General features: G+C 50.1%; 1 protein-coding gene and 1 long non-coding RNA gene across 2 annotated transcripts; one reads left to right on the top strand and one right to left on the bottom strand.

Moving 5' to 3' along the window:
* The first annotated feature begins 4,893 nt into the window (after window positions 1-4,893).
* LOC115600216 (olfactory receptor 14A16-like) lies at window positions 4,894-5,868 on the top strand. Its single transcript, XM_030468503.1, has one exon. It carries the CDS (start codon window positions 4,906-4,908, stop codon window positions 5,866-5,868), a length of 963 nt encoding a protein of 320 aa, XP_030324363.1. The 5' UTR covers window positions 4,894-4,905.
* A 5,472-nt stretch (window positions 5,869-11,340) lies between these two features.
* LOC115600239 lies at window positions 11,341-17,060 on the bottom strand. The gene is made up of 3 exons (XR_003988868.1): window positions 16,905-17,060; window positions 15,720-15,926; window positions 11,341-11,377 (listed from the first exon to the last, which is right to left on the bottom strand). It is a non-coding gene; the product is annotated as an uncharacterized LOC115600239 (long non-coding RNA).
* Between the last annotated feature and the right edge of the window lie 260 nt (window positions 17,061-17,320).

The following is a 17,320-nucleotide window of genomic DNA, read 5'->3' as shown; positions in this document are numbered from 1 at the left end:
GCTTCAGCAATCCCCTCTTTGTCCTTCACCTGCCTGGAGCAGGATGGACCCCATCACTGTCCCAAGGACTGAGGTCATAGGATCATAGAATTGTGGAATGTTTGGGGTTGTAAGGGACCTCTAGAGATCATCCAGTCCAACCCCTCTGCCAAAGCAGGATCACCCAGGGCAGGCCACACAGGAACACACCCAGGTATGTCTTGAAAGTCTCCAGAAAAGGAGACTCTACAGCCTCTCTGGGCAGCCTGTTCCAGTGCTCTCACAACCTCACAGACAAGAAGTTTCTCCTCATGTTGAGGTAGAACTTCCTATGTTCTAGCTTAAACCCATTATTCTTTCTCCTATTAAGGGACACCACTGAAAAGAGATTGGCCTATTCCTTTTGACACCCACCCCTCAGATATTTAGAGGCATTCATAAGAACTAGTCTAAGCCTTCTTTTCTCATGCCTAAAAAGCCCTAATTCTCTCAATCTTTCTTCATAGGAGAGATGTTCATGTTCCTTAATCATCCCCGTAGCTCTCCCTTGGACTGTCTCCAGCAGATCCCTGCCTCTTGAACAACTGGATCCAGTATTTCAGGTGTGGTCTCACCAGGGCAGACTAGAGGCATAGGAAAACCTCCCTAGATATGTTGGATTCACTTTTCCTTATGCACTCCTGGAAACCATTGGCCCTCTTGGCCACAAGAGCCCATTGTTGACCCATGGAGAATTTACTGTCCACTGGGAATTCACATTTTTCTTCATGGAGCTCTTTTCCAGCAGAATGTCCCCTAATCTGCACTGGTGGTTGGTGTTATTACTACCCAGATGCAGGACTCTACACTTGTTCTTTTTGAATTGGATGAAGTTCAACCTTGTCCAGCTCTCCAGCCCGTCCAGATCCCATGGAGAGCAGCACAGCCTTCTGGTGTCTCAGCCACCTCTCCTAGCTTTGGATCATCAGTGAACTTCCTGAGGGTACACTCCATCCCTCATTCAAGTCATTGATGAAGTGATCGACCAAAACTGGACCCAGTACTGATCCCTGGGGAACACCACTGGCCACAGGCCTCCAACTTGACTCTGTGCCACTCATCACAACCCTCTGAACTCTGTTGTTGAGCCAGTTACCACTCCACCTCACAGTCCAATCATCTGTCAAAAATTTATTGTTTTCTTATGAGGATGGTATGGGAGACAGTGTCTAAAGCTTTACTGAAGTCAAGGTATATGACATCCACTGCTCTCCCTTCATCTACACATTTGGTCATCCCTTTGTAGAAAGGTTTCAGCTTAGTCTTTTCCTTAGTAAATCAATGTTGGCTGCTCCTGAGAACCTTCTTTGTGTTTGCAAACTCAGACTACTGAATATTCTGGAAGGAAGACTTCTCTTTCCTGCTCGCTATTGAGAGATACATTTACCATTGAAGAGATGTGGAATCCCCTCAGTTTCAATACAAAGTTTCTCCTTCCCCTCTTTCATCCTCCTGGGTGGTATTAACTGCAGCAAAACGGACCTTCTAGTACCTGTAGGGACCCAGTGTGGAATCCTGAAGAGGGACTGTTTCTAAGCCTTGGAATGAAAGGATGAGGAGCAATAGGTTTAAGTTAGGAGTTTTTTTATATTGGATGTTAGGAAAAAGTTCTTTACCATGAGGGTACTGGAAAAAATGGAACAGGTTGCCCATGGAGGTGGCTGAGGCCTCATCGCGGGAAATATTCAAGGTCAGGCTTGAGGAGGCTCTGAGAAAACTGATTTGTTGCAGGGGGGTTGGACTATATGACACTGTGATGTCCTTACCACCAAAAATTAGTGTAATTCTATGATTCTACGATCTTCAGACACCTCATTTACCAAAGAGCAGGCCCAGAGCTCACCAAAGATGGGGTTTAGAAGCCCAGATCTGTTTGATGGGCCCAGGGGCGGTTTACACAGACTGATAAGCCAAGGCTCAGTGCTGTGGAGACTGTGGACAGTAGAGTAGTATCCTGGGGGTGCCTAAAGGGTGGGTTTGGGCATGGTGGAGCTTTTCTTCACAGTGAGAAACAGCTTGGGAAAGAAAGAATGGCCCAAAGGGCAGCTGGGGATGGCTGGAGTGGAGAGCAGAAGAAAGAAATGTCACTGCAAGGGCCATGCTGGGGAACACCACATCCCCCAGAAGGAGCCTGGATCAGCCCAAGGCTCTGTGTGCCAAGGCAGAGGCAGGGAGGACACAGAGATGTCAGGAGAGGAAGGGGACAGCAAGGTGGGGCAGGCGGGTGAAGGAGCAGAGCCTGCAGGGCAAGAGGCACAGGGGATGGGACAGCCCAGGACAGACTGTGCTGGAGAGGAGAGAGGGCAAAGGTGTGGAAAAGCTGGAGGCACACTTGGCAGAGCCAAGCTCTCCATGCCTTTGCTGATGGCTCTTGTCTCTGTCCCTGATGGCCATGGGGAGACAAGTGGAGCTTCCAGCAGCACTGGGGCTCAGGGCCTCCTTGTCCATGTGCAGGAGGCTGGGAGGTGTCGTGCCATAGTCCTGCCCTTGACATTGCCCATCTCCACATGCCAGTGCTGCCAGGAGAGCCCTGAGGGCTGAGGCAGGGACAGGATCTCCCTCCCTTGCCAGGGGCTGGGGCTCAGGGCTGGCACCTTTAGGGAATGGGCTCAGGGCTGGGCCCTTTGCAGTCCTGACACACAGCCAGGCTTCCTCAGCACCAGAGCCACCTGCACCTTCCTTTTCCCCACCTGCCATCACTGCCTCCTGCTTCCTGCTCCCCCCACACCCTGCAGGGGACGCTGCTTTCTCAGGGCTGTCCCTCAGGGGGACCCAGGCACATCCCAAGAAACTTTGTAAACTTTGGACTCTGCCTTGGACTTTCTTGTGGAGAAAGAAGCTTCTGCAGCTTCCTCTCCTTGCCTCTTGAGCAATTGTCATGGGCTCAGCATCAACCCCCAGAGGGCTCATTACAGCTGTGAGCTGGGCTCCTGGGATGGAGGGAGCTGCTGGCAAGTGGGCAGTGCTGCAGAGAGAGAGCTCTGGGCAGGAGCAGCTCCTCTGCAGAGCGCAGCAGGGCTGAGGGCACTGCCAGGGTAGCTGGGGGAGATGAGCAAGGCAGAGAGAGCTTCAAGGTGGTGAAGATGGAGGGGATGAGTGCCAGCTGAGTAGAGGAGAACCTTCCCAGCTTCTGACATGGTGAGTGTCTGGTGCAGGGCAGTGAAGCTAGTGCAATTCCTGGAGGCATCTCCTAAAGCTGCAGAGCCAGAGCTGCTGGGAGCTGTAAGGGGGGAAGGGGCTGGAGGTGGAAGTGGAATTGTGAAGAGGAGTGAGAGTGTGTGTGCAGGCAGGGGTGCCCAGGGCTGTCCTTCAGAGCAGGGTCCTGCAGCCCAGGGGCTGTGTGCTGGGGCAGGGACTCTGCTGCCTGCCTGCCTGCCAGGGGCAGCTCTCAGCCTGCCCGGGGAGCTCCCTGGTGCTGGCTGAAGCTGTGGCTGGCAGGAGACAGGGAGCACAGGGCAGGCTCCTGGTGCTGGTGAGAGAGGGATGAATTGCTCAGGGCTGCTCACAGCTCCAGATGATGCCCAGAAGATTTCTGAGGGGACTTTTCAGGAGTCCCTTCAGGGCAGGGCTTTCTTGCTCCTAACTGGGCTCTCCTCAGGCTCTGCTTCCACTTGTCTCTCCAGGGCATGGAAAGCTCTTTCTGCACTCTACAGAAGGCACACAGACCCCAGTACTCTTATGTCTTGTCTGAACTCATTGTGAGCCCCTGAACAGCCAGAGATGCCCCTGGACAGGTCCTGCTGCTGCCAGGAGGGGTCTGCAGGGCAGAGCTGAGCACTCAGGGGGTGGGATGGTGGCTGTGAGCAGCAGTGACAGGGAGGAGAGCTGGGGACAGAGAAAGAGCTGCAGGCAGCAGAGATGGGCAGGGATGGAGAGGGAGCTGCTGCCTGGAAGATGAGGGCAGGGGGGATTCCTGCACCTCCCAGCCATCCCCTGCAGAGCTGCTGCCCTCCCTAGAGCTAAACCCTGCTCTCTGTCACACAGCACAGTCCCCCAGCCCTTCAGATCATGGGCACTGAATTCTGAGCATCCTTCCAGCAGCCCCTTCCCCCCAACCCCCAAGACAGGAGGAAAGCTGGAGTCTCTTCCTGTGTCTCCCTGTCCTGACTCTCTTGGCAGCAGAACTTTGCCAGGTTCCCCTCTTGTCCCTGCTGCTTCCCTTCTTTTTGCTGGGGTTCATGGTGAGGATTTGGGTGCAGCTCAGACATTGATGTTGCAGGTCCTTTCCTGCTGCTGTGTCCATGGAGGAAAAGCATCCAAACTTACTCAGATTTGGGGCTGTAGGGACTACAGGATATGGGGTGGGGGTCAGCTCACCCTCCTGTCAGGATACCCCATCTTTAGGGTCTTTGCCTCTTTGTGCAGCTGAGAGCAGGACTGATGGACAGAGCGGCTGTCCTCACTCTGCACTAAGGGACAGTCCCTTTGCATCTCAGCACCCAAAAGGTTTTAGTTGCAGAGAAGAAATACCAGAGCTTCACCATTATAATATTCCTCATGTGTTTTTGAGAAACTCGACCAGACCAAACCATGCTGAATCTGCTCTGCTCTGCTCTGCAGGCTGGTGGTGCATTGGGCTGACAATGCTGAAAATCTCTCGGATTTTTACATTGGATTCAATGTCAGATCAACATTTCCTTTTTTATTAATTCCTGTAGGGCAGGACTGACTGCTGCAGAGCCCAGATTTCAGATGCTGCTCTGACTGACACCATCAGCCAGCACCAGCTACAGCTCATGAATGGCAACCAGCAAAAATCCTTCCTGTATGAAGTGAGGTGGTTTTGGGATTTCTGTGAATTTCTAAAAGAATTTGCTCAGAAAAATCAGACCTGACTTGCTTACATCTTTTCTTTCTCTGACAGTGCACCATTCCCAGAGGCAGCAGATGTCCAACAGCAGCTCGATCAGGCAGTTCCTCCTCCTGGCATTTGCAGACAGGCGAGAGCTGCAGCTCTTGCACTTCTGGCTCTTCCTGGGCATCTACCTGGCTGCCCTCCTGGGCAACGGCCTCATCATCACCACCATCGCCTGTGACCACCACCTCCACACCCCCATGTACTTCTTCCTCCTCAACCTCTCCCTCCTCGACCTGGGATCCATCTCCACCACTCTGCCCAAAGCCATGGCCAATTCCCTCTGGGACAACACCAACATCTCCTACATGGGATGTGCTGCACAGCTCTTCTTCTTTTTATTCTTCATTCAAGCAGAATTCTCTCTACTGACCAGCATGTCTTACGACCGCTACGTGGCCATCTGCAAACCCCTGCACTACGGGAGCCTCCTGGGCAGCAGAGCTTGTGTCCACATGGCAGCAGCTGCCTGGGGCACTGGGTTTCTCAATGCTCTGCTGCACACAGCCAATACATTTTCCCTGCCCCTCTGCCAGGGCAATGCCCTGGACCAGTTCTTCTGTGAAATCCCCCAGATCCTCAAGCTCTCCTGTTCACACTCCTACCTCAGGGAACTTGGGCTTATTGTAGTAAGCTGTTTTTTAGATTTTTGGTGTTTTGTTTTCATAGTGCTGTCCTATGTGGAGATCTTTAAAGCTGTGCTGAGGATCCCCTCTCAGCAGGGAAGGCACAAAGCCTTTTCCACGTGTCTCCCTCACCTGGCTGTGGTCTCCCTCTTTGTCAGCACTGGCATGTTTGCCCACCTGAAACCCCCCTCCATCTCTTCCCCATCCTTGGACCTGGTGGTGTCAATTCTGTACTCAGTGGTTCCTCCAGCAGTGAACCCCCTCATCTACAGCCTGAGGAACCAGGAGCTCAAGGGTGCTGCGTGGAGACTAATGACTCAATTTTTTTCTCAAATAAGACAATGCTCAATTTTTCATGCATATAATTGATAATGTATCTCATATCATTACTAATGTCTCTCATAACAGATTCAACGTGCTGTCTGTGACTTCTGATGATGGAGGCTTTTGGCTCTCTTTTACCAGTGATAATGTTGTGCATAAAGAAATCTTTCATTGTTCATACCATTTCCAGTTCTGTGGTTTTCTTTCTGGTGTTAAAAAAAAGGCTGCTGGAAAGGTTTTTTTAAATAGCTTCTATGTTCTCTGGGCATTGCAATACATAAAGATTCCAGCAGTGAATTCTTTACCTAATGTCCTTTTTCTGAGACTTCTCTGTTAGGTTTAGATCCAGACACACTTGGAGTTCCCTGGGGAGAAATGTAGGAAGCAAGGGGGTTCACTCTGACCCTTGTGACCCAACGGGAGGTCCTTCCTCATTCTCTCCTCTGATCCCTGAACAAAACCCTCCAACCCTGTCCTGGCTCCATTTCTACTGTGTTCTACAAATCACTGCCTCAGACCTCTGTTTTAGTCACTTTAGTTTTAACCCCTCGACATCCCTTCGAAATAGTAACAGAATGATCCGTGACATCAAATCCTATTAAGTCACAACTTGGGCACCCCACTATAAAAAAAGTTGTTCTATGATTCTACTGATGATCAGCCTTCTGATCATCTTTGTGGCCTCCTCTGGACTTGTTCTAACAGCTCCAGGTCCTCTTTGTGCTTGGGGCTCCAGAACTGGACCCAGCACTGCAGTGGGGTCTCACCGGAGTGGAGCAGAGGAGCAGAGTCTCCTCCCCTGACCTGCTGGCCACGCTGCTTTTTGTGTAGCTCAGGCAATGCTTGGCTTCCTGGGCTGCCAGCACGCCTTGCCAGCTGGTGCTGAGCTTCTCATCAACCAGCACCCCCAAAGTCCTCCTTCTCCTCAGGGCTGCTCTCAATCCGTGCTCTGCCCAACCTGTATTTGTGCTGGGGATGCCCCAACCCAGGTGCAGGACCTTGTGCTTGTCCTTGCTGAACCTCATGAAGTTTGCATGGGCCCACCTCTCCGTCCTGTCTCTTTGTCTGGACAGTCTGTGTCTGGAAAGGTGACTTTAGAAATGGTCACTGTATCACTACCACCAGGAAAAACTCTTTCTTGAGGTTTTGAACTTGGTTAGCTCTTCATCCCATCTTGGGTGTAGCTGGGAGGTGTTGTACATTTTCTGACATTATTGATATTCTCACCCCACTGTCCCCAAGAAAAATCCAAACCCACAAGTGAGGGATGGGCTCTGCCTTCTCATTACGTGGGGTTCAGAGAGTGACCTCAGTGCTTCATAAAAATAATAAAAAATAAAACTCATGGCTTTAGAGCCACCTTTACAGAGCATTTGACTCTGCTCTAACAAGGCCATGGGGAGGCCCTGGCAGCAATGGTCCCCAGTGGAGCCAATCAATGCTTCAAGGTACTTTCAGGTTCCGTTCTGACTTCTGGAGCATTCATCTCTCAGCACCTGAGGATCATGGACTCAGCAGCAAACACAACCTGGGGCTCAATGAGACACAGAGAGCACTAAAGGGCCATGGCTCTCCATGGGATATTCTGCACATGTTCAAGACTTGTGCAGCTAATTGGAGAGGTTTTCCCACTGTAGTTAAGGAGGAACATTTCCTACTGTGATTAATGAAAACTGATTCTGGGTTTTCTTTTTGTTTCTTGTTTTGTTCTTTAATATTTTAACAGATCATCTCATGATTCTCATTTTGGAGCAGAGGTGATAGAAGTCCCCTGATGTCTGGCACTGTGTTGGCTACTTTACTTCTCACCTCCCAGCCCCACCATTCCTTTCATTTCCCACCTGGGACTTCCATCCCTGCTCCTTGCATCAGGCTTCTCCTCTCCTCTCTGCAGCTGGAGGTTACAGCTCCACTGCACCACCTCCCACCTACTCTCCTTAGAGAACTGACTGCACACGGGCACAGCAGGAGTTTTCCTTTGTGCCAGCCAAGAAAAGTCAAACAGAGAAAGTGAAGAAGAATGTGATGAGAAAGGGTTTAGAGAGACAGATGGGAAAAGAGAGATGTGATCCTCATGACAGAGGTGGCTAAAGAGACATCAGGCTGCTGAAAGACAGGCGAGCTTTGAACAACCTGCTGCTCAAAGCAGCACCCAGGGGAGAAGCATCTGAATGAACAAAGAGTAGGAGAAGGGGACAGTTGGAGAGGAATGGGAATGGCCTTTGTCTGGAGAGTCTGTGTCTGGAAAGGTGACTTTAGAAATGGTCACTGGATCACCACCACCAGGCAGAAGTTTCTGTTGAGGCTCTGCACTTGGATTTCTCCTTGCCCCTTCTTGGGGTAGTTGGGAGGTGGTGTGCATTTTTCCTACAGTTCTTATTGCTCATCTTCACACCCCACTGCCCCTAAGAAAAGTCCTGACCCACAAGTGAGGGATGGGCTCTGCCTTCCCATTTCCTGGGGTTCAGAGTTTGGCCTGACTGATCCATAAAATAAATAAATAAATAAATACATAAACAAATAAATAAAGAAATACGTGTGGCTTCAGAGCCACCTTTACAGAACCTTTTCCTCCCTACAATCACGGCCTCCAGTGACCTTCTCTAACAAGTCTCTGGGGAGGCTTTGTCAGTAATGGGACCCAAAGGAGCCAATCAATACTTCAAAATAATTAGGATTTTTATTTTGGCTTTAACATCTGAAGAGAGTTGTTTTTCAGTCTCCTGTCAGTACTTGAGGATCATGGACTCAGTGCCACTGACACCATAGGGCCCATTACAGTACTGAGAAGCCATGAATCACCCTGGGGTGTTTTTAGTGTTCAAGACTTGCACAGCTAATTGGAGAGGTTCCCGTGCAGAAGAAGATAACAAAGAGCATATAATAAAAACGATTTAAAAGTTCTATTTTACTGGTTTTCAGTTTAGGAGTTGTATATTCAACTGGTATTGATGCAGAGTGTCTCTGAAAGAGGCCTGAACAGTGAGGAAAAGCCTTTGAGATCCAGAGCTTCATGAAGAACATTGATTGCTCCTCACCACCCCAAACACAACATTCCTCTCATTGGATCCTTGGGAAGGGTCTGGGATAATTCGCCTCCACCACCTTGACACAACCGCCTTGTCAGTGCCACCACTTGTACCCTCCATCCAGCAGCTGCTGCTCGTTCAGCTCACTCCTGTCCCCACGCTGCCACTTCATCCCCACCCACCCCGCATGGCACCAGCATCATCGGGGTCTCTGCGGGGAGCCCCGAGCGCTGGCAGCGATTGTCCTGTCCCACACTGAGGGGATGGGGGCAGCGGCAGCGAGCCCGTTCCTGCCCTGCCTGCAGGACACCTTCCCTTAGGGGCAGGAGGAGCAATGCATGACAAGTGTCCCTTTCCAAAAGCCCGCAGCAGCCTCTCTTTCCTACGGCAGCTGCTTTCTGCACTGCCATCAAGAACGCCCTGCAGGCTGCACTTTGCATTTCCCCCTAAGAAAGGGAATGGTCGTTCTTGGCATCACCCAGCACGGACAGAATGTCCTCAGGTAGAAAGAAAAAGGAACAACAAAGATACAGAACTTGGAACCTCCCAGGGACTGGGAGGGACTGGGAGGGACTGGGAGGGACTGGGAGGGGATTGGGAAGGACTGGGAGGGATTGGGAGGGAACTGGGAGGAGATTGGAAGGGCCTGGGAGGGATTGGGAGGGACTGGGAGGGGATTGGGGGGGACTGGGAGGGAACTGGGAGGGAATTGGGAGGGGATTGGGAGGGACTGGGAGGGACTGGGAGGGATTGGGGTGAAAATGGGAGGGGATTGGGGGGAAATGGGAAGGGAACTGGGAGGTGATTGGGAGGAACTGGGAGGGAAATGGGAGTTATTTGGAGCCAACTGGGAGCAACTGGGAGGGATTTGGAGTCATCTGGGAGTGACTGGGACCCATTGGAAGTCAACTGGGAGCAACTGGGATGAGCGGGGAGGGACGTTTTTATACTGGTGTATACTGGCCTCTAGTGGTTTAACTGGCCTATAGTGGTGTATAGTACTTATACTGGTTTATAGTGGTCTATACTGGTCTGTGCAGGTCTGTACCGGTTTACAGTGGTCTGTAGTGGTTATACTGGTCTGTACTGGTCTATACTGGTCTATACTGGTTTATACTGCTCTATACTGGTTTACTGGTTAACAGTGGTCTATACTGGTTTGTACTGGTCTATACTGCTCTATACTGGTGTTACGATCCGAGTTATTATTTATATTTTGATTGCGAGGAAAATTCAGCCACTGGCTCAGAGACAACGCTTGAATTGACAAATAACCAGACTGCTGGATTTAAAATTAGTTACAAATGTTTATTTCGAAACAGGGAAAGCCGGTTACACTGGCAATAAGACCTTTTGTATAAAGTAACCACCTTAATCGATGGTCGTTAAGAGTAACAAAAGGGGAAACTAAAGAGAGAAAATATCACCGTCCGTGCAGGGCCAGGCCTCGGGCTGGAGAGTTGATCCTGGTTCTTCTGGATGGGAGCTGCTTGTAGTTTTCGCCGTTGAGTCGCTGGTCTGTCTTTCCGTAGCTGGAAATCGGGGTGAATAGCTGAGGAGACATTGAGCCAAAGGAGCGCGCACTTTTCCCGTCTTTTACTAGGGTTTTATCCCCCAAAAAGAAAGGGGGGGTCACTTCATTCAAGATGGCCCTGACACATACAAATCTCCATGTCACGGTTTAAGACTGGCCCGGCGATTAAACCGAATAACAGACGCTCTCTATTAATCTCTCTCTCCTTGATAAAGAAAGGAGAGAGAATAAGGGAGAGAGACTTATAGGTTGGAAACTAAACTACACAACTTTAATGAAACAGTAATGATAAATAGGTAAAATTACTAAATATATACAAATATACAGGAAAATGGATACCACATTCCTCCCCCCTCTTCCCCAATAACTCTCACGTCACCACCGAGGCTGTAGGGCAGCCCTGGGAAAGTCCAGGCTGGACTCCTGGAGTCGGCAGCAGTCGGGAACTGGAGGCAGGAACACACAGATATGGGCTGGCACGGATCAGGACCACAGGCAGACGAATGGATGGGATCCTTCCAGGATGCCGAGTGAAGGAAGGGAAGCAGGAAATCAGGAAATCCGGAAATCCGGAAATCTAGATATACGGAAAAGATCTGGCTCGGCCCTCGTGATGCCTCAGATTTATACTGAGTGTGACGTATATGGGATGGAATACTCTGTTTGGTCAATTCTGGCATCTATCTTGCCTGTTCCTCCCCAAAGCAGGGCTCAGGTGGGGCCTCTGTATCCTCCTGGACGGTAAAATGTTTTCCTCAGAGCTGAGCAGTGTCCTTGGCTCTGCATACCAGTCTCTAGCAGTAACTATAAACATCAAGTGTTATCAGTCCTAGAAACACACACTGTCTGAGAAACTTGCTGTTAATTTCAGCAGTGCAACTACTTACAAGAGACTTAGCTAAAAGTAAAAGTACAAAACAGAAAATCACCATTATCCTGGCCCAAACCAGGACACGCTGATGCTGGATAAAATTCCATCTCCTGCTAAAACCTTTCCCACAGTCAGGGCAGGTGTAGGACATGGTGCCTGTGTGAGGGTTGGACCGGATCCGAGCTGTCACTAAACCGTCTCCCACAGTCAGGACATCTCTGGGGTCTCTCACCCCAATGGATTTTCTGATGGTGGAGATGGGCCTAAACCTTTTCCCACGTTCCTCAACAATGCCACGTATTTCTTCTGGATGGATTCAGTGATGTTTCACCAACGTCACACTTTGACCAAAAGCTTTCCTGTCCTTGGTGCACTCAGGGAGATTTTTGCCCAGATGGAGTCACCCTGTGCCTATGAAAGAAGCCATAGTGTGGTGACAAAGTAAGGCTGGGCTTTTTGTGTGGTGGTGGCAACCAAAACGTGTATCAAACTTACTATGGGTGAAAATGGAGTGTGAGGTGGAATAGGGAGGTTAACCATAGAGCTGGAAACCCTTTGATCATCCTTTATCTTTAGGAGCTACACTGGCAACCAAAACCCAAAGGGGCCATTGTATGGGAGAGAGGGTGCTGGGGTTTTGAGCCACTCCTGACTTGAGCTGTGATGACACAACTGTACTGACGCTGCAAGAGGTAATTTAGGACCCCCCCATTGCTGTCTTAAGCCCCTGGGGTGATTTCGGGGTCTTATATCTCACCCAACCACTTCGGTATGAGTTTGTGTTCCAAGTCATGGTACCAAATCCCACCAAGACCTTGGGATTCCCCTATCACACCCATATGCAGGATGAGCTGCAATCCACTGGGATGAGCTGGGGTCTCCTGAGATATTTTGGGAGCCCCAGATTGTGGCGCCTCAGCCCTGCGGGTTATCAAGTCCCCTGGAAGGATTACTGGATTGCCATTGTTAACGCTGGCTCCAGGGTGATTTGAGGATCCCCAGTTGCAGCCCCCAGACCCTTGGGATGATTTGGGATTACCCAGGATGACCCTGTCACAGCCCTACCCACCAGAATGTTTTGGGCTCCTCCCAAATTACTTGGAGAGAGAGAAAATCACAGCTCCTCCACCCTCCAGAAGAGTTGGGATGTGGCCAATCCCACCACCCTCACCCCAGGGATAAGTTTAGATTTCCCCCTCTCACCCTTCCTTCCTGCTGCTCCTGCCCAGAGCTCTCTCTCTGCAGCACTCTCTGCTTGCCAGCAGCTCTCTCAGGCTCAGGAGCCCGGCCCAGCAGCACAGGACCAGCGCCAGACTTTGCCACTTGCTCAACTCTCTCGGGGCTCCCTCCAGCTCTCCCTGGGGCTCCCCAGGAACCCAATGGGACACACACTGAAGTCATCAGTGCTCATGTGCCCTCCCTCCCTCCTTTCCAGCACAGCCAGTTCCCCTCTAGACACACAACCTCTGCTTCTCCCACTCTCCCACTGGACACCCAGGCAGTGCCAGGGGGAATCTCCTTTCCTTCCTCTGCCCACGCAAGCCACGGGTGACACTGGAGGTGCCAGGGATGCTCCAACCTCAGTCAGGGCAGCTGCTCAATTGAGTGGCCAAGCACAGCCCTGTGGGGCTACAGCAAATGTCAGGGCACTCCAGCACAACCACCTGCTGGTGGCACAACAGCACAGGACTGTCACATCCCATGGCCCGACCCAGACAACAGCCAAAGGAGATTCCATCTCCCAGCCCAGAGTTTCCCTCTGAGGGAAAATTACCCTCTGAGGGTAAACAACCTCCTGACAACATCCAAATACCCCCTGGTCAGATTAAGATGAAATGACACTCAAGGTCTTTTTCTCTACAGTCATAATATCAGTTCTGTTCGTTTAACAAAGTTTATTTTCAAGCAAGTTTTAGGGAACGCAAATTCACTGAAAGTTATGTATATGGGTAATAAAAGCACAAAAGTAGATACTTCAATGTTCAGGCTGTGCAATCACAAAGGCTGATTGCTTGGATCACAAAAACCACATAATCAAATGACATCTCAACAATCCAATCCCCTCACCCCATGCGTCCAAACATCACAAGGCATGATGATATCATAAGGCAATATCATAAGGCAATGATATCATGATGGCTACAAGCTTAGCATCTTCACTCCAGCTTCCTCTGTTCAGGCAGTGGTGATATGTATGATGTGCAGAGTCCTTGTTCTTCAAGCAGTGTCACCTCCAAAGCTAAGGGTTCTGTAGCAACACCCTTGGCACTTGATGTACCTGTCAATTTAGTTCTTCAAAAGCATTTCTAATTCAATTGTTCAAGAGGTGCACTTTACAAATTGATGTGTTTTACAGTAGGGCACTCCAAATCAGAGAACTCTAGGTGGCATTACATGGAGTAACATTATTCACTATGTATAATGATCAGAAACTTCACAACAGTAGAGCATAAGGAAACCAAATAGGAATGGAAAATTTACACAAATGCAGCAGAATTGCAAATACAAAAAGAACTTGTAACTAATTTTGTCTCAGTTTTGGTCATTCTGTAGATTTGGAAACCTTCATGTATCCCATAATCTGCTCTCATGGATGACTTTTCTATAGTAATTACATTCCAATGCCACGTATACACATCCCTATCTATATTAGTCAGCTATTAAAATTCCATGAGACTCCCTTAAACTATTGCTTATACATTTCTACTACTTCTATACTTCTATTTCCGTTAAACCATTGAATATATATGTCTTTAAACTACTTTTATACCTGTAGAACTGCTGCTTCACAAGAAATCAATGAAGCAAGCAAAATGTTCTGGTCCTTTTAAGCCAGATTCTTGTCTTCTGAGCTCTCACCAAACAGTTCAATCCTCTTGAAAAAAACTCCAAGTTGTAATTCTCTTATTTCAGAAGACAACTGAGAGAAGCCTGACTGCAGGCTGCTCGAGGCGTCCCATCACAGCACCCATGGTGTCACAGAGCTTTCAGGAGAGCTCATCAAGCATCCCTCCTGACAGGAAAGGAGCAGTAACGCTCCTCTGAAGAGCTGTGCCAGCTCCTGGAGTCTACAGGCATCTACAAGGTGGTGAAGGGTCTGGAGAACAAGTGCTCTGAGGAGAGACTGAGGGAATTGGGAATGTGCAGTTTGGAGAAGATGAGGCTGAGAGGAGAGCTGCTTGCTCTCTACATCTCCCTGAAAGGAGGTTGTGTTGAGGTGGGTGCTGGCCTCTTCTCTAAAGTGACCAGTGAGAAGAAAAGAGGACATGGCCTGAAGTTGCACCAGAAGAGGTTTAGGAGGAAGAATTTCTTTACTGAGAGAGTAGTTAGGTGTTGAAATGTTCAGCCCAGGAAGGTGGTGGAACCACCATCCCTGGAAGTCTTTAAAAACCGTGTAGTAGAGATGATCCTGCTCTGTTGCTGTCAGCATTGTCCTGCAGTCTGCTGCCTCCCTCTTCTACTGCTCCCTCAGCTGCACTCCCAGCCTGCTGTGCAGGAAAAGTGTCCAGGATCTCATCCTGCCACATCCCTTTAGGAGGGTGTCATAATTGGAAATACTTTTCTGTTTTTATCTTATTTGGAAAACAGCCTTCTTGACACTGAAACAAATATTAAAAGTCAAATTTTGGATGGAACATGAAGTGGTTCTTCAGCTGACTCCATTTTGTTGTCCTGAAGAAGCTGAAGAAAGCATCATTGGTGTGATGGAGCTTGGAAAACGAGGTCAACTTGACCCTTCATACTTGGTGATGGCTGTGATGGGTCAGGTAATGACAGATGCAATCAAATTTCCAGTAAAATCTCCTCTTGCACTGGGAGTAGCTTTAATGTTTTTCACTGGTATGGAGGCACTGATGGGTTTTCAAATTCGAGCTCTTCCCACAGTCAGGACACTTGTAGGGCCGTTCACCCGTATGGATCCGTAGGTGTTGGGTGAGATTTGAGCTTGATGTGAAGCCCTTCCCACACTGAGGACAGGTGAAAAGACGTTCACCTGTATGGATCCGTAGGTGTCGGGCGAGACCCAAGCTGGCTAAGAAGCCCTTCCCACATTGAGGACAGGTGTAAGGACGTTCACCCGTATGGATCCGTAGGTGTCGGGCGAGACCCAAGCTGGCTGTGAAGCCCTTCCCACACTGGGGACATGTGTAGGGTTTTTCCTCAGCGTGGACATGTTGGTGACTAATCCAAGAGGTGCTGTTTTTGAAGGCTTTCCCACAGTGAGTGCAGGGATACAACTTCTCTCCTGTGTGGGTGCGGTGATGCTGTGATAATGCAGACCTCTGGGTAAACCCCTTCCCACACTCCAGACACTTATAGGGTCTCTCTCCTGTGTGGATGCGGCGATGCTGTGATAAACTGGAACTTCGGGTAAACCGCTTCCCACACTCAGAACATTTAAAGGGTTTCTCACCCGTATGGATCTGCTGATGAAGGATAAAACCTGATCTCCTGCTAAAACCGTTCCCGCAGTCAGGGCAGGTGTAGGACATGGTGCCTGTGTGATGGTGTCACCGCTGGACCAGATCCGAGCTGTCGCTAAACCGTCTCCTGCAGTCAGGACAGCTCTGGGGTCTCTCACCCCAGTGGATTTTCTGATGGTGCTGGAGATGAGCTGAGCAGATCCTAAACCTTCTCCTGCATTGCTCACTGATGTCAAACTTTTCTCCTGTATGGATTTCAATGATTTTCAAAATTACACTTAGACCAAAATCTTTCCCATCCTTACAACACCCAGGGAGGTCTTTTCCCCGATGGAGTCATCCCATGTTTGAGAAAGAAGCCATAGTATGGTGACAAAATAGGGTTTGAGCTTTTTTTGTGTTGGTGGCAGCCAAAACCTACATCAAACATACTGTAGGTAAAAATGGACTGTGAGGTGGAATAGGGAGGTTAGCCAAAGAGTTGGACACCCACTGATCAACCTTTACTTCATCTTTAGGAGGTACACTGACACCCAAAACCCAAAGGGGTCATTGCATGGGGCAGGGGGTGCTGGGGTTTTGAGCCACTCCTGGCTTGAGCTGTGATGACCCAATTGTGCTGACACTGCAAGAGGTAATTTAGGACTCCCTCATTGCTGTCTTAAACCCCTGGGATGATTCAGGGGTTTATATCTCACCCAACCACTTCGATATGAGTTTGAGTCTCCTGTCATGGTAACAAATCCCCCCATGGCCTATAGGATTCCCCTCCTGCACCCACATGCAGGATAAGCTGCCATCTAGTGGGATGAGTTGGGGTCTCCTAAGGGAGTCCCCGATTGTGGCTTCCAAACCCTGGGGTTACCAAGTCCCCTGGAAGGATTCTGGAATTGCCATCCTTATCCCTGGCTCGAGGGTGATTTGAGGGTCCCCAGTTGCAAACCCCAAACCCTTGGGATGACTTTGGGGTCCCCTATCACAGCCCTGCCCACCAGTATTTATTGGGCTCCCCCCATATTATTTTGACGGAGCTAAAATCACAGCTCTTCCACCCTCCAGACGAGTTGGAGGGTGTCCAGTCCCACCACCCTCATCACAGGGATAAGTTTAGTTTCCCCCTCCCCATCTTGTGCTGCTCACCCCAACTTTGGGCAGTACTGGGATAACCACCCCCCTCCCATTACCTCCCATCACCTCCCGCTACCTGCAAAGCAGACACAGACCAGGGTGGTGGGGGGGGTGGATGCTCTGGTGGTCACCAGTTAGGGGGTCACAGCTGTGGGGCGGGGGGTGTGGGTGCAGCCCGGGGCGGTGGAGCAAAACCTCCCGGGACCTGCAGCGCGACCCTGCTCCTTTTGCCATGCATGGTCACCCATCTGGGGCTCTGAGCTCCCTCTGCCCCCCAGGAGCTCCTGTGCCCTTCAGAGGGGCTGGGGATGTGCTGGGACTGCCCAGAGCAGCCTGGGATGGGCACTGGTGTGGGGACAGCAGCAACTGGGCTGTGCTGGGAGAGAGGGGAGGGGAGGTGGGAGAGCCTGGAGGGAGCTGTTCTGGGCTGGCAAGTGAAACCCTGGCAGAGAAAGTCATGGGTGTCCTCCATTGAGGCTGAGTCTTTCTGACAGAGCATCTCCATCCTCCT

Source organism: Calypte anna, unplaced genomic scaffold, assembly GCF_003957555.1.
Source record: "Calypte anna isolate BGI_N300 unplaced genomic scaffold, bCalAnn1_v1.p scaffold_147_arrow_ctg1, whole genome shotgun sequence".
In the NCBI taxonomy this organism is placed as follows: Eukaryota; Metazoa; Chordata; class Aves; order Apodiformes; family Trochilidae; genus Calypte; species Calypte anna.
This window is presented reverse-complemented; position numbering and strand designations above follow the sequence as displayed.